At 45.3% G+C, this 21,605-nt stretch overlaps 2 protein-coding genes across 2 annotated transcripts in view; one reads left to right on the top strand and one right to left on the bottom strand.

Annotated features, from left to right (window-relative positions):
• mrpl11 (mitochondrial ribosomal protein L11) overlaps window positions 1–21,324 on the top strand; it is a 38,058-nt gene extending 16,734 nt beyond the window's left edge. Inside the window, exons 3-6 of the mRNA XM_053429566.1 lie at window positions 14,344–14,439; window positions 18,038–18,131; window positions 18,546–18,705; window positions 21,081–21,324. Of these exons, the coding sequence (XP_053285541.1) occupies window positions 14,344–14,439; window positions 18,038–18,131; window positions 18,546–18,705; window positions 21,081–21,192 (462 nt within the window). The 3' untranslated portion in view covers window positions 21,193–21,324. The remainder of the gene's footprint in view (window positions 1–14,343; window positions 14,440–18,037; window positions 18,132–18,545; window positions 18,706–21,080) is intronic.
• Window positions 1,876–4,914, bottom strand: tmem265 (transmembrane protein 265). Its single transcript, XM_053429568.1, has one exon. It carries the CDS (start codon window positions 4,906–4,908, stop codon window positions 3,844–3,846), a length of 1,065 nt encoding a protein of 354 aa, XP_053285543.1. The 5' UTR covers window positions 4,909–4,914; the 3' UTR covers window positions 1,876–3,843.
• Window positions 21,325–21,605: the final 281 nt, after the last annotated feature.

The following is a 21,605-nucleotide window of genomic DNA, read 5'->3' as shown; positions in this document are numbered from 1 at the left end:
GAGAAAGGCAGCACATCCTCAGATACAGAATGATGAGCCGGAATCAGCAGCAGCCTTTGTGTCTGTTAATTAACTAAAACGATTCAACCCTGGTTCTGTTCTATTTCATTAAATTCCAGCAGCAGGTACAGACCTGACACGTGAGACCATTACTAGTTTGCATTTTCATCCAGTATTGCATTGCATATCATAAGAGCCCCACATTCTTTTGCATCATTTCTTTCTCATAGAATATACTTTGAAGTTCTCTCCGAAAGCTGTGGTACTGATGCTGTGTGCTATGATGAATGATTTAGACATCTGTCTGCTAAATGTGGCTCTTGCTGCCAGACTAGGTGGGTGTGAGCTCGTACCGCGGCTGTCGCAGCATCGTGGGTAATGAGTTGAGATGGGTCGTAACCAAGAGCTCAACCAAGCGAAGCAAAGCCATATGTTTGTCTAAAGGGTTTTTGGACTGTTTAGGATGTCATTGTTGTCAGGCCAGCGTGTCATGTGCGTTTTGTCTCTCTAGACTCTCGTGCACCATCGAACACACACGTTGTGTCACAAACGGTAAATAAATGGCAGTCGGCACGGCATCCGCTCTGCTTTAGGCAATGGCCCGGCCCTTTAATCTTAGCCAACCTCTCCTCAGTTTTTTTTTTTTCTCGTTTCTGACTAACCACCCTTGACAGAGGAAGTGCAGAGAGGTAGGCTGCCTGTCGGCTGCAGGGCAAATTTAAACAAACGAGAGGAATAAAAGGAGGAACGAGAAACAAAAAAGGAAAACCGACATCTTTGATACTCGAGACTAAGAGTTAAATCAGCACATGCGAACAAAGGGGAGGAATAGAGAGCACCGGCGAGGGCGGAAAAAGAAGATGTAAATGGAGAAAAGTGGCTTCTGCACTTTGCTTCACGAGGATATGACAGTTGGTGGGAGCAGAAGGAAAATGCTGAGCATTGTATCTGGAGTTTAACAGGTGTAGCAAAGGTAGTCATTTACGGAGGAGGCTGCCTATGCAGACACTGCTTTTAGTATTATAGAAATATGAGATGTTGCCCAACAGAGAGTGCATCCAGAATGTATGTGTTTGAAATGTAGAGTGTGCGACGGGGGAGGAGATGAAAGAAAGAGAGAAGCCAAGGCTTGGATGCTGTCTTCTACGCTGGTTATTCCTCTGTGGGTTTTTTCCTTAAAAGTTTCTCTGAACCAGAGAGATATTCCCCATGGAAACTTTAAATAAACTTGTTCTTGGGGCTGAGTGTGTACATTAGTCTTAATACATCTTGTAAATACAGTTTGTAAATCAAGCGTAAAGCAGTGAGAATAAGTGCTTTCATGTTGACAAATAGCCTCAATTTCAATTAATAGAACCATTAAATCTCAGAGGAGAGGCCGACGGGTGCATTTCGCGGCCGCTGTGAGCAAAGAGCCAGTTCCTTCTGAAAAGCATCTCACATGCTTACTACAGCTCTTGACATGCACACTCCATCACATCTCTCTGCATTAAAGATAGACAGCACGACGGCACACTCAAGGATTACTACGAGAGGATCTGGGCTGACGGGGCAACTGGCATAATTGTGACGAATGAAGGCCTTTCATCGGCGTGCCACTCTGTGAAGCAAAGAGCACGCTTCTCTGCTTAATGTGTGTGTAGCTTCCATTCACTCCACCAGTTGAGTGTGAGGAGAAATACGCAATTGTCTGTGGCTGCAGATGGGAAGCTGATTGACTTTAATATGAAGAAGGTTCTGCAAGTAACAGGCAGATATTTGTCTCTCGGCCATGAATAATAGGAACTGACTCCCCCATGTTTTTCCCCGTGCGTGTGGGCGACAGGCTGCCAATAACGCTCCTACATAATAGCCAATGAACTGTCAACACTCGGCGAGAATGAAACACTTTATTAGTTTGCACTCTGTCCTGGAGGTGTAGCTGACAACAGCTGTGGAATAACTTCACAGTATACACATGGCATATGTCCAAGTTCCGCATGGTACACGTAATACGTGCGCCTCTTTGACAACCTGGAGGCTCGTAGCTCCATGAGGAAACAAGGCACTTGACTGAACATCCACTACACCTGCTGCTCTGACCCATAATCCCACAACGGCCAAATACTTCCACACCAGAATAACACATTTGTGAATGAAAGGCTCCGTCCGTTCTTCATGCGGGATTAAAAGTTAATTATTTCATCTAAAGTGAAAAACAGAGTTGATGTAAGGACAGGCCGCTTTCCAAAAGAGATGTCTCTGAAAGGTGCGGACGACAAAAGACGGCAAAACATGAATTCAGAATGTGTTGTCAAACTGTAAAGGGATTACTTGCACTGGTGTTCTGTTTTTACAAACAATGCAGTAAAATAGACCTGGAGTTTGTTTCATATGATGCAAAAATGCTTATTGCAAGTCCTCCAGCCCTACCAGTAACATATTTTCTTTCATGAAAACAGTGTCCTTTATTGTGTAATCTTGACTTATGCACATTAAGTTGTGTTAAAATGTCAGATGGTTTTAACAGCTCGGAAATGTATGCGAGGACGGCGAACGCATCTGAAATCTAAAATAATTTAGCCAATTAACTGATATTCAAACTCTGCATTTAAATCAACTGAAAATAATGCCAGGAGACCAGAAACATAGTTCAGCAGGGACGGTCGAACATGAGGCTCATGAGTCTGCAGGTTTTCACTCCAACCAAACACCACGGTGACTGATTCCTCTGATTAACATTCACAGTCAGACAGGATGAACTAACAGTGAAATCAGCGTGTTACCTTGGGTTGGAAAGAAAATCGGACACTACTGCAGATGCAGTGCTCAACCTTCAAGCAGGGGCCCTTAAAGGTGTTGCAAGATAAATCATGGAGGTCGTGAGAGTATGAAAAAAAAACATCTGTATGTTTCTCGTCTGTCCCCTGATTCTCCTTTGCATTTTAATGCTGTGGAAAAAGTATAGAATTTAACATCGTCCTTCCCTAAAATGTATTCAAATTAAGAACTAAATATAAGAATGAACATCGATGAGGCTCACAAAGACTTTGATTTAAAGGGTCACCAAAGAGGTTTGAAACCATTGAGTTGCGTTGAAATATTGGATCACCGTGAAGAGCGACTTTTACTGCTTGGATGGCTTTTAAATCATGACTCTGTGGTCCTGAAGGAAGAAAAAAATCATCCCTCCTCCGTATTCTTTTTTCGTCTCCTGTTAAAGTTCCTTGTAAAGTGTCAAAGAAAATGTACACTAAAAGGTCACAGGCGTTTTTTTGGCTTCTTATGGCAGAAGTGCTGATCTAATTTTTCCCTCAGACCACATTAACAGAAACTAATGAGTGAACCATCGCGGAGTGTTCCGCACCCCTACACAGTCGGAATTTACAGTGGTATCAGATTTCTTTGCAAGAAATTTAACTTGTGTATATATACATGCGCAACACAAAACAAGTCCAACTTTAACTTCAAGTTGGTGTGTGTGAAGGACAGTTCATAAAAATGGTGGCAGTTGAGTTGAGGCAGCTGTGCCCAGAATAAACAAGAATAAACACTGCCAGACTCCAGTTTACGTTTCTGGAATATTCTTTAAACTCGCATAGATGTGTTCACAGTGTTCAATTTAAAAATACACACCCACAAATCACAGCAATGCATTTTGAGTTTTTCTTAGCACAACAAAATGTGCAGAAAGCTGAGCTTGCCAAATGCATTTCCACAGCTCGGCATTAAACCCATCACGGTTGTACTGAAATTCAATACAAGTTATCTGTTTGGACGTGATACTGGCTGGTCTGAGTGTTGAGTGAGGGTGTGCGTACATGCGTTTTTGCATGCGTGCATGTTCAGAGAGCTGGAGACTCTCTAGAGTTCGTGGGAGATGAAAGAGGGTCCTAAGGGCGTCTCTGCAGGCTCCAGGCTGACGTGGGAGAGTGTGTGGCTTTGGGAGCGAGACAGTGAGTGGTAATGAGAAGGAGGAGCTTTCCCCTGAGCCTCGCCCTCTCCCTGCTCCAAGCTCTGGCTTGGCAGGGTTGACTCTCCTGGTTCCGCTCCAGCCACAGTCCCAGCTCCCGCAGCAGCTCGCTCCTGCTTGTGTCTCTCCCAGGCTGAGCTCAGCTTCACAGCCAAAGCAAGCAGGTTCTTCCCCAGGAACACAGTGGACACACGGGGGTCCCGGTACCACAGCATGCCTGTGCCCCTCAGAGCCAGGGTGAAGATATTGATGGTAACCAAGCTGAGCCAAGGGTACAAAGCCTCCTTGCGGGGCCCCCTCTGTCCTGGCAGACCGGTGGCCCCAAGCTCTGTGAGGGCCACGCACGGCAGCAGCAGGAGGAGGGCGTAGCAGTAAAAGAAGACCAGACCCTCGGCCCAGATTGGCAGCTGCTGTTCAACAATCCCTCCAGTCCCCACTGAGACCCCTCCTTGGACTTCCCACAGCCCTGCCTGCAGGTCCAGTATGTCCAGCAGGTCCACGATCACCCACAACAGCCGACTCCGCACCTCCTGCTTCCTGCGCTGAGGGGTCATGTGGTCAGCTCCAGTCAGGATTAGGAACAAGGAGGGCAGGCAGATGGACAGCAGCAGTGTTAGGGTCTTCCTGGCCAGCGGGTCGGGCGGCCGACGTTCCTGTCTGTAGTTATGGCAGACGAAGAAGAGCTTGAGCTGGAGCAGGGACAGGAAGAGGAACCATAGGGCGTTGGCGAAACCCCGCCGTGGCGACCGCACCTCCGACACCACGCCGGCTGACACGAAGCGCAGCGCCAGCAGGAAGCCCGCATCTCCTAGCAACACCACCGCACACTGCCAGACACTTGGTCCTGGAAGGCCGTGAGTGCCCAGCATGCTCTGCTCCAATAGGTAGAGGTCGACCACCGCCATCGTGCTCACCGTGACCAGGGTTGATACGCACACCTGGGGCGTGGGCACCATGCCTGTAAAGAGACACGCACAGATGCACAGTGGGAAAGCTGTTACATCAACAGAATTCAAACTCTGCTCACATCGCTGCACACACGGCCATCTGTCCGCCGTAAACTGACACATTTGCAAGATAAGAACATGTACATGTAAAACAGTTTGCTTGTTGCTGTGGTCGGAGGCACAGGCTCTAGAGTAAGCACCCTTCGTCCTTGACCAAAGCTTCATCTACCCCGATGCTCAAGCTGAAAATCCTGTCGAATTGTTTTTGTTCTTTTCTTCTCTGCAGCTCTTTGAATTAAATAGTCATATTTTCTCTGCAAACCTCCCAACATTACTCCTTTTTGATTCGGAGGCTTTCCAAACTTCTCCCCTGTTACTTTCTCTGTTCACTGTTGTTGTCTCCGCTCTTTTTTGTACTCGGCTTATCCATTATTTATTAATTGTGTTCAGACACAGCAAGGTGCCCTGTCAAAGCCTTTTCTTTGCCTCCATAGTCCGCCCTGTTTATTCTCATACTGTGCTGCAGCCTTTAATCATCTCTCATTTCAGATGAATATTGATAACTTGCTATTTGTATAGAAATGCGTTTGCCTTGTGTGTCTGTGTACACGCTCTGGTTGGGTGCATTCAGGCAATGCTAATGTGCCTCAGTTCTGGAATCCCCCCCTTCTTCCTATTGCTAATGTTGCGGCTCATATCCAGGCCCTGGACAGTAAAACCTCAGTATTGTTCTCAGCATGGAAAAGTATCATTGACTTTACAGTGTAATCCAACCAACACCTGTTTGTTGTATTTAACTGAAAATCACAGCTCGGAGCACGTGGACTTGTCTGTTTATCTGCTCGGCAACACTCAGGGTGTCAACCTCTCAACAGGATCAATGGCATTATAATATAAAATCATTACCGTTTCAGATGTGTGGTAACGGCAACAGTTGAGCATGATCGAGCGGGAGATTGTGAGCATGATTGCGGCCTCTGAGAGAAATCGGCCAGTGAAAAATGTGTATTGATGCCTCGCCGATGGAAGACACATCGCTCCCCTCACTGTAAGACTAACAGGAGCCCTGCCATCTCCTCGCTGCTGACTGAATCACTGAAGAGGGCCTAGGGACTCCAGTGGGTACAAAAAGGAGAGGTTTTGAGATTGTCTGTGTGTGTGTGGACAAGGAGAAGGAGCATAAGACAGCGTGTGAAAGATTAATAGGCCTTTTGGCTGTCTACATGCCTGATAAAGTGTTACTGTATGATGGTAATAGTTCGTAAATAAGCTCTGAGGGAGGGGGGGGGGGGGAGGGTGATGAAGAGGAAAAGGCTGAGATGCAGATGGAATGTGACTTCCACCCACTTATAGAGAAGACATGCATCTCATAAGCTAGCGTGGCCTGGATGAACCCCGACGCATTCATCGCCCTGAGTATTGAAATATCACCGGCATTAGAGTTTGTTCTGAAACAGATGATTAAAAGAGATGAAGAAAGGAATGATCTCGACTGATTAATCTGCTCGGAGGCATGGTGGGAGGACGGGCGTGGATCACGCCAGCGTTCGTAATATCCGATGCCTGTGAAGCCCTTTGTCTTACCCGCACACTGCAACTTGATTATCATTGCCTGAAAAACTGAGTGAATTTCACCAGATTTACAAGGATATTGGAATCAAAATTAGATTATTTTTTCTGTCTATGTAAAGCAGAAAAAGCACGCTCTGATGGGATGAAGAGAGGGAGGGGGTTGGATAAGTTTTCAGCCCCTGTTGCAGCTGGTGTTTTTCTCAGAGAGGTCTGGCTTCTTAAGTCTTTCCACCTGCGCCTTGAATTTTGCTCGAGGAAATCTCCCTGTCACCCTGTATTCTTGTTGTGACTCCCACTGTCAGCGCCGTGTAATGTATTCCGCTCTGAGTGAGGAACCTGGGATGACAGCCTGTCCGTCCACTCTGCTCGCCAATAATGACCAGATTCATCACTCCCCTTTCTGGGAAGTGACACCGCTGTTGACAAGGTGAGACAACCTATTTCACCATGACCGTGAGTAATGACATGTGATGGCGTCCAGGTGGAAGATTTGCTCTCGTTTTCACGGCCTTTGTTCAGTTTTGCCATGAAAATAATTTTCCCACCAAAAAAAAAAGCAAAATCACCTCTTCTCTTTCATGTGTGTCACTTGTGCACATCCCCCCCCCCCCCTCCATATAGATTCCCAGCATTCATCCAGAAAAAAAAAAGCTCTGTGCAGCAAAGAGATGGAGCCAAGCCTGGGGGGGTTTTCAGCACTTGCTTTTGTTTTCTATTAATAGTGGGTGATTTCCAGGCGGACAGAATTCCACGCAGCGCAGGAATTAATCCCTCTACACCCACTTCATCTCCATAAACACACCTCACGTGAGCTGCACAGCCCATCAGACACCGCATCTCTCGGGGGTGTTCACAGGTGGTGGCACACGGATAGCTCCCAAGGGCACCAGGACAACATCCCAGCCATCAACTCATTAATTAATGGAGGTGGTAAGCATGCAGGCAGTGTGTGTAGCCCCCTGATTATGCTGCTGGATAAAACCCCCTCTCCAGAGTTAAAGCCTCATGACCAAACATCTGTTGATTTATCAGGGGGGGTGTTGTTTTTTTGTTACAGAGTTATGGATTTTGTTTGTTTACTTGAAATTTGGTTATCATCAGCTGGCCCAGCATGCAGCGCTGTGCTGCCACGTCCCCCTTGACAATTTAACAATCTCTCTCTCCCTGCAACACCTGTTTCATAACCGCCCCATCAGACCATAACAGCAGGTATATGTGGAGGGTCTTATCCGTGCATGCAGCCGGTAGTAAAGTGAAGATTTAGTTACCCGAACCATTCGTCTTGCACTTGGGCTTGATGCTCCTGACTTGATTTACAGCGCGACTTGTGTTTTAAGCGCCGTCTCTGACCAATAAAGTCTCCTCTTTATGGTCGCTGATGAGCCGGCGCTCGGTGATAAAAGTCTCGCTCCTACAGTCCGGGTGCTCGTGTGGAGTCGGGCTCCAGGAGGAGGCTCGTCGTGCGGCTGCAAGAGGAGAAAGTCATCGCCGCTGCCTCGGCGAGCAGACACGAGTTTGGGGTAAACAACAAAAACGACTCAGACTCAATAAGATCTGCAGATCCGCGCAGATCTGGCGCGGCTGGCGTTTCGGGATCCGTGCGTAATGCGGTGGCTCGACGTGGATCCGACTCTGGATCTGTCGCCTCCCGCAGTGTGGGGGTGTGGGGGTTGGTGGTGGTGAGGGGTTGACACCGTGCAGGGCTGATGCCGATGCCGCTGCTCCTCGCTCGGGCTCCGGCTGTTGCGCGGAAGTCCGTCCAAAGTGGAGCAGGAGCGGCGTCGCGGATTCGTTAAAGCGGCGCCCGCAAACCGGGAAGACGGCACAGGAGGAGCGAGGGGGCAGCGCGGCGCAGCAGCAGCGGGAGGAGGCGGAGGACGGGGAGCACAAACTCACTCATGCTGTCCGAGTTGGCTTGTGGTGTTAATTTGTAAGCAGGCTACGTGCTCTACTCCAGACCTCCCACCCTCCTCTGTTCCTCCCTTCCTCCTCTTCCTCCTCCTCCTCCTCTCCTCCACCATCAGCTATGGAAGTTAAGCCAAGAAGATGCTATGAATATTTCAGAGCACCCAGCTACCGTATACTCATTAGTTATGCTAATCATGATGATGCCACTTGCAGAAGATTAATGGCATTGTTTGGGAGCGGGGCAGATACCTTATTTACCCCCCCTCTCTCCTCGCCTGCTACAAGAGCGGGGAAGTGGAGCGAAAGATGCTTGGAGCCTGTCGACACATTTAGTGCTCAGAAGGCAGATGTTACAACTTTAATTAGTCCTCCTTCTGTCTACTTACTGTCTTGCTCACACAAGGAGACCGTCCCTCTGTGTGAGATTAACTCATTACAGTTGGCTGAATGCACAGAAGCAGTGGGAATTTCCTCAGACAGATCTGTCTGAAAGCAAATCTTTTTGGAAACCGCTTTTTAAAGAGAGCCGGCTGCTCGCCTGATCAGAGAATTCAATTTCTGTCACTTTGTCGGCCACAGATGCAGGTTTTTCTGGGGGGGGGGGGGGGGGGATTTCACAGCATCACCTTGTCCCCAAGGTCCTGCTTCTTCAAGTGAATCTGTCGGCATTTCTGCACCTTTGAGAGGCTCAAAGTCCTCAACTGCCTCATTTCTGTGGCTCTGTGTGCCGGGTTCATTTTAAAGTGAGAGGTTTAATCAGAGTGGTGAGAAGGGGGATGGAGAGTCATCTTTCTTGTCAGATTCAGCTCTGCGCTCCGCTGGCTTCCAAGAGAGAAGGAAGATTTTCCATTTTCCTCAATTCAGCGTGTTTTTTTTCTCTCTCCTACTTCTTCACCCCTCTTCTTTCTGCTGCATTTATTTCACCCATGTCCTCATGTTTATCCCATTCTCTCTGTAGTCCTGTTACTATCTCCTCCTTCTATTTTCTTCTTTCTTTTTTTCTGTTCCCCGTGGGTGTGGTTGAAGGTCACTCTGCACACTGGCTCACTTTCAGAGTGGAGAGCGAGGGGGGGTGATGCAGGGAAAAGGACAGAAGGGGAACAGGGACAATAGCAGAGGAAGGCGAGGGGCAGCCAGGCGGGCAGGCTGTCCACAGTACTGTGCAGTCATCACTTTTCGCTTCAGACGTGATTGGGAAGTTTGGAAGAACACATGGGGTTACAATCTGTCCAAGAAAGCTGAAGGCGTAAACAGTGAGACATGCTCTATATCATTCCTGAGGCTGATCTCCTCAAAAATGCAGGACTCAGACCCTTCACCCTCTTCCTCCTGGCTAATCTCACTGCACGACATGAATTAATTCTTCTGATTATGCATTGAATTATTTTAATATTGTCTCATGGACCAGAAGAAATTAAAATGAATGCAGCAGAACCAGAGATATCTTCTTTTATCTCTTGTACAGACGCCTGATGCCTACATTACCCACAACGTGATTCAGCTGCCAGCAGTTGGGTCTTTGACTTGGGCGTTATTTATGCTATTAGCGGTTAATGTTGCCTCGAGTCTGTCTGCTCGAGCAGAGAAGAGGAGGCTGCAGAGGTCTGCTTATTTGTAGCTTCACATCCCAGGAGTTTTCTTTTCCCTTTTTCATTTACAAACATGTACTCTTAAACCAAAGCGATGCCTCGAGTGGCATCACGCAAGGTAGTTTATCAGATTTTGTGCAGCTCCCTCAGGAGCCACATGAAGCTATTTCCCCCCTACATATGCAGTCGTGCTCCCAACACCTGTACGCAGACTTTCATGTGTGAAATCGGTGGAGTTCCCATTTAAATGAAAACCTTTTTTGTGAAAAATTCACGGCTACGTCTCGGAATCCTGCACAAACACAACACAGGCTTTGTTAAACCTGTTGTCGGTTTCTGACTTTATTTCTGCACCTGATTTTCTTTTCTTTCCAGGCCTCTACACGTGTCAGTGAATATTTTTTTTCCCCGCTCGTCTCCAGTGAGGAGCTCCAGCTTCCTGCTGTTCAGGCTCCTGGGTTTCTGCTGCCTGCTCCACGTGTGATTAATCATGTGAAGTGCCAAAAAGCACAACACTATCAGGACTATGAGGGGGACGTAATGGAGTTGGAAATGGGATGCTTTGTCGCAGTGCTATCCATTTTGTTCCACCAGCGCCTGTTTGGTCGCTTTGCTCTCACCGTGCCCTCAAACAGCCAATTCCTCTTCTTGTGCCCAGCTGCAAAAAGTGAAGATTTATTTTAAGCAAATATCTTGGCTTGTTTCGGTTGTTTCTAAGATGACTCCCCTGAACTTGGGGTCAGTTGTGCGCTCATGCTGGTTTAAGCACGGCTCCTCGTTTTTTTTTTTATTCCGGGCTACATATTGGCTCCAGCACAGTTTACTGGAGAGCAGGGGTGAAAATTGTTTTCCTTTTCCACTTTTCAGACTAATCCACTGATTCTACGGTTGAAAATCAAGTAAAACGCATGTCCAGCATGTACTCAATGTACTTGGTGTGGTTTGCTGTGTCTGTCAGACCTAAACTGACCTGATTTCCCGCTCCTCGCTCTCCTCTGACCCCCTCTGCCTGCGAGGAGTTCACCGTCAAACCTAATCTGCTCCATGACGCTACAACGGGCTGACTGTGATAAAATGTCAACACCGGCGCAGATTAAATGAACAAGGTAATGAAGGTAATGAATGGGAGTATTTCACACTAAAGAGTTTAATTAACCTCGCGCCCCAGCAGCCTCTCTCCGTCGTACACCTTTGTCCCTGTATCGCAGCCCTCTTGCGTGTCGACCACCCAGGGCAATTCATCCACTGGCCTTGTGCGTGCCAGGGGCAATTAATTCTGACTCCTGCCCCAGGGCCTTATCCTTTTGTCTGTGTCCTTTATCTCCATGTTTTCCACACTTCCATAAGCACAGCACTTCTCTTGACCTACTCTCCCTCTCTTTCTCATCTCCTTCCATCCCTCTTCCTCCACTCTCTCCCTTATTTATTTACCCCCCCCCCTCTCTCCCCAATGTTCTCGCTCCGTTGCAAAAACACCTGCGACCATACGCGGTGAACACTTCCTCGCTGTCAGCAGTCTCTCGCAGCTTAATATGCACCGATATCCTCTCCTCAACTGATGTTCGTGTCAGATTGAAATGAGGCCGAAGTGGTCATACATAAACATCTGGGCGCACTCGCCCTTATTCATGAGGACCCCCTGCGGCCTCCTCTGTTCTTCGCGCCCGTCGTTCACCTCGGTCAAACAGACCTGCTGTCATCGTTCAGATACTGACCACGACCACTGGCCACATTCTGACAACTTTAATATACCTCGTCCATCTCCGTCTTTCCCATCCCTGCCTCTCATCCCCAAGTCACTCTCTCTCTCTCTCTCTCTCTCTCTTACATACACACACACACACACCCATCCCGCCACACCAGTGCTACATCTTGTTAAAAAGAGTTAGTGAAGCTGAAAGGCCAATCACATTAGCACAGAGGCAGTGTCAAAAAGGACTGCAGAGAATATGGTGGAAGGGTTGAATCAAATGGACATTTCTCTTGATTTTAATTGCGAATGCCTTATTGCTCTCATAATTATGAGTAATAAGACTCTGCCATGCTGATCTCTCATGGATCATACAGCAATTACTCACCACCGTCGCTGCTGGATTTGACGCAGATAAATATCTTCGTAGATTAGCATTTAATCCCAATGCCCAGGATCGACGAAGTCTTTAAAGATGTGAGGCTGAATCTCCTCGTTCACGGCCGACGTCGAAGGCCCCGCTTCGGGTGATGGGCTGCAGCCATTTTATACTGGAGAGTGCCCGGCTCTAATCAGTCATGGTGGGAGACAGAGGATTTATCCAGCAGCTCGGACTCGAGGATGATTAGATGCTCAGATGCAGTGTGAGCGGGGTTAGCGATTTGGCCGAGCCATGATTGTTACTGTTCTAGTTCTCTCTCTCTCTCTGATAAATGTCATGGGAGGTTGGAGGAACAAACCTCGAACATTGCTTTCATGGCATGCCAGCCTCTCTTACCACATTTACAGACTGTGATTGCAATTTCCAGCATGGCCCCATCGCCGCAATTACTTGTACTTAAACTATCAAATAGCCAGAGGCCAAAATAAAACTTGCTCATGCTGTCATCTACAGAGGATGAGATGCCCGGAATAGTGTGGAAAAGCTTAATTAAAATATGATTACCTGTCTCTGGTGAACACTTAATTGTTTGCAGAGCTTCTGGCGAAGAACCTGCTGCCGTCCCAAGTGGTTTGTATCTCTGGTCTTTTCTCTGTTATCACTCTTTATTCTTCCATCATGTTTTCACAAATCCTTTTAGCAATAAAGCAGTGTTGTGTAAGGAAAGGCCATGTGAGGTCCCTTTCTCTATCTTTACACAGTCACTCCTTTGTCTGTATAATGTCTGGCTTTTTGTCCTTAAGCACATTTTAGAAGCATCAAGCATTATCTTTGGCTGGTCAGCAAGGCCCTTTCACATTGTGTGGCATGAAAGGGCCGTCTGAGTCAGTGGGAGAAATCATTATCCACCATTCGCTGAAGAGAAGGAAAGGAATGAGAGCCAAATGTGTGAGGTAGAGCCTGAGGCTTTGCTTTGACTCATACCCAACATCATAGCCTTTGCATTAATCCAAATTTAATTAGACTTTCCATCAGTGCTCCCTCCTCGCATGTTTACCATTGCTATGTTGTTTTATGGGAGGTGGAGGGAGGGAAAGGCACGGGTAGAGGGTAGTGCGGTTGGCATAGGATTACTATTAATAAGCACCAGAGGGGAGGGAAGGTAGAGCCTAGCAGGGGCTCCGGGGATGTAACTGCATTCCATTTCATTAGTGCGGCATTGTAATTCAAATAGCACCCATCAGCTCTGAAACAATAACCTGCCTCGACGCATGTGGTATGTTGAAAATTCAATCAGTTTATTATTTTGTTCGCGAGATGCTCGAAAATTCCAGCGAGTATTGAGCCGCGTTTTAGACACTAATGAAGTGATGGGGTTCTGCAGATTGAGCGGCTGATTAGCATTCATCAGGTGCTTTTGAAGCCTTTAGTGGAGATGATGTTCAGAGAACTTTCTGCTCCGTTAAGTTCAAATAAATGTCTTCCCCGCTCCGTCATTGGCCAAGGTCTCAGGATGACTGACTTTCCATCAGATCCATTATTTGAATCTGAGGGCTCAGCTTGGCACTGACTTGGAGCTATGGAAGCTCACGAGTCCATTAAACTGTGTATAAAAATTCTTTTTTTCTTCCCCTCATTTCTGAAATGAACATTTCAATCAGTCTGCTGCCTTTGGGAATGATGACGGGTGAAGGTCAGCTTAAATTTCAACAGTAATAATTAGATTCTGTATTAGTTTTTTGCCACTGAATTCAGCTGCAAAGAGGAATGGTGCAAAGGAGCAGCGTTGGCCGAGTGTTGACTTAATGTCACCCATCCATTTTGCTCTCGCTCTGGTTGGCCTCGCAGGAGCTGGAAAATGGGAGCCTCATTCATCACTGGGTTTCTCTGGCTCTGGGCACCAACATACATTCAGTCATATGTAGTGACACACACACACGCGCGCACAAACACACACATTGTCTGGAACAACAAAGCACTGCACATACACACATGCGGTGTGGGTAAAACAACAATATGTAGTGCAAAAATGACTTTTTCCACACACCCTCTCTTTCATATAAGTTATGTAGTATATACCATCCCATTCCCGCTCCCTGAGCCACTCATGTGTGAATAGTTAGACGTCTCTGAAGCTGTGACGGACTGACAGCAGCTCAGGCATCTGTATTCCAGCCGTGCGACATGAGGGACGTTTGACTGAATGATTGTGAGCACAGACTCTTCATATATTTTAAAGCGGCTCTCACAGCTTCCATGCTTATTTGCCTTTATTCTCACGTTTCCCCCGTCTTCCTTTCCAGAAAGGAATCCCCATCGGACAGTTCTGCAAGGACTTCAATGAGAAAACCAAGGAGCTGAAGGAGGGCATCCCTCTCCCGGTCAAGATCCATGTGAAGGTGCGTCTGTGCGGCTCGGCTCGGTGTGGGTCTCACTAACCCACCCCTTACCCTTTTCTCTTAGCACCCCTCCCTCCCACGACTGTGGTTAATTCCACTAGCTGCATAACATTACCAGAACACTTCCATTATTCATACTCTACCACAGAAGTAAGCCTTTTCCATTTGCATTCATTAATGAAGCAATACCCAGAGGAACTTGGAGTCAAGAAGCATTAAGTGCATGCAAGAGATGTGAATTACTCAGAAAAGAGGTGTTGGTAGCTTGTAGTTGTCCACACAAGCTCACATCGTTTTGACTCGACACACCAACTCACTCCTTTATATCAGAGGTGAAATACATGTGTGTTGTAATGAGGTTTGTGGGGGGAAGCCTAATCCTTTAAAAGGCTTGAATTTATTTTGACATGAAATATCCTGCTCGCTGCTGCCTATCATGGCCATCTGCTGGTGCCTTTCAGGGCTGCACACACCAGTGCAGTGTATTCTCCGTATATGAAGTTTAATGTTAGACTTGAAATGTTTCTCTTTCACCTCAGGCTCGTCTATAGCCTTGAGCACATCCGGCAACACCTTTCATCCTGTTTAAAGGAAATGTTTAACTTTTTCTGAAAGTCTACCTTTAACTTTTTTGGACTGAGTTTGATATCAATCCACTCTCATCCCTGTGTGTTAAGGATCCAGAGCAGGGAGTTCAATTAGATAACTATAAAAACTACTAACATGGGAAACAACTCATCTGGCACCGTCAACAGTTTACAAATCAGCCTTTTACCACCTCACCAATTAACATTATGTTCCTCATCAATTTAATCCACAAACTAATAGACATGTAACAGGAGTAAAGAGCCTGTGGCCCTGTCCGGCCGTACCATAGACTGTATATAAAGATGACTACTCTCCAAAAGTTAAGCTAAATCATCACGAGCCACCTGCATATGTCCCACCTTCCCTAAGATAATGGCTGGGACATGGACAACACTGAAAAGTCTAAGAACACGTCAAAAGAATGGTTTCTGTCATTTTAGGTGGTTCTTGTAACACAGATGTTTGTGCCGTTGTAATTTTCACGGTACGTTTGTTTTTATTGGTTATTTGATACTATAAAAACAATAAAACATCATGATTGACAGCTGACTGACTTGTGATTGGTCAGATGTGTGTATCAGCTTTACAACGGCTTGATTCCCCAATCGCCACTGTGCAGACTCTGGCTCCAAATAACCATCGTCCCACTGGGACTGTATTCAGTCACAGTGGGACTCTCAGCTAAATGCTGATTTATTTAGCATGGTACATTAAGTAGAAAAAGTAAAAAATCAAATGCACCAAAGTGTTTTATCTGATAGTGGAGCTGGAGGAAGTTATTACAGTTCATCTCGGGGGGGAAACAAGAACATGCGTTTTGAATTCCATGGCACTGAGCTAAAAGCCTCTCATCAGTACAGTAAGTCTCGAAAGCAGATAAGCATATTCCTCAAAACGCTGAAACTAGTGTTTAAATGTTTTGGGGAGCCGGGGCTTTCACTCTCTTTCAGTTTAACTCCGTCTTGTTTTTGCCTGCAGGAAAAAGTCTGGTGCAATATATGCTGTTTGTTTCATCTTGTAAAAAAAGTGGAGGAAAGAGTAGCAGCCCACTGGACCTTTAGCTTTTCCATAGATGGAGAAAAATACTGTTGCCTCCGTTGAAAGGTCACTGCGGTTAGATAACACAACTCTGATGACAAATCACCTGCTATGTGGTATCTTCTCTGCTCAGCTACTGTTTGTTGTTCTCTCTTTGTTGTTTTTGTTGTATTTATGTGACAGATAACAGACGAGCCACAGTAAACTTTCCTCCGATGATTTATTGATAGGATCTATATGTCTGATTTGAAGTTTTCTTAAAAGGGGAAGTCCAGCGAGGGAACAAATCTGACTGTAAAGAAAAGAGTCAGAATAACTCAGTGAGGCTGAAGAGATTATTTTTATTTTGGTCCTGAGGGGAGGATGAAAATGGCGAACGAATCAGGCAGGAGAACAGATGCGCAGCAGCTGAACCCACAGGGGGTCGACAAAATAACCTAAACACGGCATGTAAATGGCTGAGGTTACTCCAAAGTTAAAGTCATTTTTTATGTCTTCACATTATTTTGTCCATCATCTTTTAAATGGCCTGTATTTTATGTGTGTAATGTGACTGTAGTCATTTTTTGGGGACAAACCCACAGAGATTTATGAAGTGACTTTAAGTTTTAGCCTTCCTTCAGCTCATTGTTTTGAGTCTAGAGCTTTTATCTGCTAACTTCATTCAGGAGCTGAAATGGAAATTACATATTTGTCATTGGATGAATTGTAATTGTTCTTTGTGTCTCCTGGATGTGTAAATATGTAGCATCCATTTATTAGATTAAAAACATATAGATCAACCTAGTATTCCTCCACCCGAGTTTTCTTCCTGGCAGCATGGGGACGGCCTCAAACAGCCGTGCTCAAACATAATAACGTTTACCACATACGACAGGCCTGTCAGTCTCTGGATGTCCCTGCATGATGAAGCAGTGTGCAAGAGGCTGCAGCAGAATAATATTTCACATTGACAGAGTTTGGAAGGTTGTGTCTCCTTTTTTTTTTGGTGGTCTTTCTATAACAAAAGTGCAGTGAAAAGTCTGTGAAAATCCTTTACCAGTGTTTTCATTCGTTCTAACGTTGGCTGCAGTCATTAGCATGCGAGGCCAACTGGCCAACCAGCCGAGTCAGCTTCACTTCCAATTCACTACAATAATTTCATCGGCTTCAAAGCGAACACAGCCGACCTGAGCAGTGTCATGTTTGATGTTAGTTCCCATCGCCCCTAGAGGGCTCAAACGATTTCTAAAGGAACGCCCTGATTGATGAATGATCACAACATATAACTGAAACACCCACAGGTTGATTGCGACTAACGACCTGTGTTGCACGATGAACCCTCCTCCTCCTTCACCACTGAACATCCAATGAAGGAGACAATGAAAAACAAAACCTTTAAAGAAAGAACTAAATGTGAAATTTAGTTATTTGTTAAAATAAAACCCTGTTCATTCATGAAATTCGTTTCGTATTCAATGTTGTTTCTTCGACACCAGTGGAGAGAAAAACCTGCAGCTTTAGTCTTTGAGCAGGAAATCATGAAGTCAAGTGCATATTTTACAAGACTCCCATTTCAAAACTAGTCATTGGAAACACTAGAAAGAAACGGCATTTTTAAAGTCACCAAACTGATGAAATCATGACGCAACAATTTGTTATTTTAGTCAGAGACACCCAACAGTTCAGACTGTTGTTTTTCTTTGTCTGAAATCAAGGATTCGCTTGTTTCAAAAATTGCTATGATTTCAAATGATAGATCTGTGACTGTTTTCTCTGTAAACTGCAAGAACGAAATACTATGTTATAGCAACTGCTGCAAAAAATATGAAAAAAGATAAATGTTATAAACTGAAATCCGAGGAGAAGGATTCATTTCTTAAGGGAGGTGTTGTGTTGACCTCTCCTTTTTAATATCCTGGCCACAGTGAGAATATTATTCCTTGAAAACCTCAAATGCTCACTTGCCCTCCTCTCCCCTCCGTCTGCTCAGCCTGACAGAACGTACGACCTGAAGATCGGCCAACCCACGGTGTCTTACTTCCTCAAGCAGGCAGCGGGCATCGCGAAAGGGGCCGGCAAGACAGGTGAGATGTGCTGCTTCACTTATGTTTCTGCTCTCGCTCAAATAATCACCTGCTGAGCCCATCCAGAAATGGACACGCGTCTCTCCATGGGCTCGGTTGTGAGCTGGGCTGTGATTGATGTTATATTCATGACGTGCGGTGGAACTGCTGCAGAGGAGGGAAGTGGCAACGGTGCTGTGTTCAGAAAAGAGAATTCTGGATTTTCAGCTTTTATGCTCTCTGCTATCTCCAGACTCATTTCAGCTGTTGACTCCCTGACATCTCTCCGACACCACCTCCACACACATTCCTCCACTTTGTCCTCTTTTGTATTAAACATTTCATTGTAGATTTATAGAAATTTTTGCTCTTTATTCACACCTTTCTGTCTCTTTTGTGCTTGTGTGTTGTGCTTGTGTGTTTGTGTTTGTGTAGGTCATGAAACAGCCGGGATGGTGTCGTTAAGGGCGGTGTATGAGATCGCCCAGGTGAAAGCCGAGGATGACTGCTTCAAAACCAGGAACTCCTCCCTGGAACACGTCGTCAAATGTATCATCGGCTCAGCTCGATCACTCGGTATCAAGATTGTCAAAGAGTAAGTTCTGATTCTGCTCATGAATTCAGTGTATCGACTGGAAAAAACACAATAAACCTGTCCGGTGGTCACACAGAACACACACACACACACACACACACACACACACACACACACACACACACACACACACACACACACACACACTACGCCAACAGGTCCTGTCCTCAGCTTCCTAGTTGGTCGGAGTAGATCCTCTTTGTATAAAGTTCTTTAAATGAGCTAGGACACACTGTCACATATCGATTCACATATATTTCAGACCTGCAAACAAATAAGTTTATGAGCCCTGCTTTCTATTAAGGCTGCTATTCATAATAACGGCCACAAGAGGTCAGATTAGATGACAGTAAAGAAATAATTAAAGTCCTGTGAAAAGGGGAGATTGTAGGAAGGGGGCTTTAATAGAATAATTACTATTCATTTTTATATATATATGAGGCTCCACTGTAAATAGGCTCCACAGTAAAAAGTACTTTGTGTCCAAGTAATAGCTGAACAGTACAGCTGTGATTGGCACAGAGAGAAGTCCAGTAAAAACCTCTGGCCCATCAATATGACAAGATTTCTCCCAGTTTTCCCAATGTGAGATTGACGCCACATACAGCTCTACAATGAAATAACATTAAACTTAATGTAAAAGTAAAAGAATAGAAAATCGATATATCGTGGTCAGTGTTGATGTTGAGACAGGCCAGGACAAAAAAATTGCATATGGGAAACCAATTTGATGTTAGTATGAGATTATTCTCTTTATTCTCCCTGTAAAAACAACATAGACATAGTAGTGAAGTGTCCTGAGGCAGGATGCTGACCCCTGTGACCCCTGTCACCCCTGACGGTTGTGTCCACAGTGTGTCGATGAAGTGTGATGGAAGAAGTGCTCCATATAGAAGCTCTTTGAAACGTGGATAAACCCGAAAGACCACCATATCAATAGAGTCCATTTGTTAGTTATAAGAGCTGTAATTAGTGGGTTGTCAGCTGATCGATCAGTGGATCAATGTAAAATGTATAAAGTGCAATTATTATAATAATCGATTCCTAATTTAAGTCATTTTTCAGCATAAATTCCACAACCCTTTAATCGTGACATCTTTATGATCATTGATTAAACAAAACAAGGCATTTGAGACAGAAAAATGTTGTACTATTATAAAGACCGAACTATTTTTTATAATAAATCAGATTAATCATAATGAAAATAATAATTTCTTGAACCTGTACATAATAAATGTACTGTACAGAGTCAGTATGTAATATGGAGCTGGACACACTGATGCTTTAGATTTTAAAGATGTGACATCCAGTCCTCGCTCACCAGTGTCTCAACATCCTCCTCGGTTTGCTCTGACACCACGTATTTATTATTTATGACTTTCCACAGATTTGTATTCATATGGCCGTGAACTCTTTTAGTTCGGCGTTCAGGCAGAATCACACCGAGGCTTCACTTCCTACTTCAGCTAATGATTTTCTACTTCTCCCACAATCCCTTGCTCCCCCTCACTTAAACCATAACGTGTCTTGTGGCTGCACTGCATTATGATTTATTGAGAGAACTGTCGTTGGAGAAACTTGTATCGCTGCTTTCTCTTTTTTTGCACGATGGATTTCTCCCTGGATGGCAGTACAACACACTGTCACTCAAGAATGCAGTTGTTCCTCTTTGACTCTGGGGGCTTTTATTTTATTGGGGCTTTCTGTCCGCGCCACTCTCGCTTAAAGCAGTATGTCAGGGGGAGAACTGAGTATTTCTTCCAAAAAAACGTGCACGTGGACTTGATTGATTAGATTAAGGTCTAAACTCAAGGTCGCTGTTAGTGCACAAAACTTGTTTTTGGCCACAACTCGAGAATTCATGTAGTAAATAGAATGAAACCACTTAATGCCTTAATTAATATTCTGCCAGTACATATATTATACGAGTCCCGACAGACATGAATGTAAACTGCAACTTTACTTGTTGGCTGAGGCAAAGATCTCCTGAGCCGTGTTCAGACCTGGTGTTAACATGCGTCCTGAGGGAGTTGGAGTGGAGAGTGGAGATAAAATGTGTCCTGAATGTGTCTCCGTTGATCGGGTCTCACTTCCCAGATCTATATGCTCTATATATTTTATTTATTCATAGACTGTGGATTATTGTGAAACTTTAGCAGGTCAGAGGAAGTGAGCTGAGCAGGCCATCCTTCATATGGGGTCCCTCATTTGCGTTGTGCAACCACATGCGTCCCAGGCCACTTCCCGTTTTGCCTCTTAAACTATTTAACAGTGTAGCTGTGTTACTGCGGGTTAGAATCCTGTAGTAACTGTAAGTAACTATGTTGTATGTTTCTCCCTCCCGTCTCTGTCCCCGTCCCCGTCCCCCTCCTCAGTCTCTCAGCTGATGAGTACAAACTCTTCTTGGAGCAGAGGGAGGAGAAGTTGAAAACAGATGCAGCCGAAGCCGCAGCCGCAGCTGAAGCCCTGATGAGTAAAAAGAAATGAAGAGCTGCAACATCCGATACTGACGCCCAGCACCCATTCCTGTTTTTATTTATCTTTATATATATGTACTGCATTCGTACGAGACCTATGTTAGTATCATGTGTGTCAGATCTCAATAAAGAGTCATCTGTTCTGTGATTTTCTTCTGTGTCCTTATTCACAGCTGATATTAAGATGTTTCTTTGCAGCAAATAGTGTTTGTTTTAATATTTTAGATTGAAAGTTACAGTTAAAGTTCATCACAGACGTTTTGACAAAAACACCCACTCCCATTTTTGGAAATATTCCTGCCCCTGAGCGTTTCACTTCCTGCGCGCCAAGCTAATGAAAGTGTAATTGCGCTGTTCTGTAATTGTACATTCAGTCTCTTTGATGTTGTAATCTATTATTAACAGGGCTGGAAGAGATTTGGC

Source organism: Pleuronectes platessa, chromosome 8, assembly GCF_947347685.1.
Source record: "Pleuronectes platessa chromosome 8, fPlePla1.1, whole genome shotgun sequence".
In the NCBI taxonomy this organism is placed as follows: domain Eukaryota; kingdom Metazoa; phylum Chordata; class Actinopteri; order Pleuronectiformes; family Pleuronectidae; genus Pleuronectes; species Pleuronectes platessa.
This window is presented reverse-complemented; position numbering and strand designations above follow the sequence as displayed.

Coding starts and splice junctions, on each gene's coding strand:
- tmem265 (XM_053429568.1), bottom strand. CDS start 4,908: ATGGTGCCCACGCCCCAGGTGTGCGTATCAACCCTGGTCACGGTGAGC.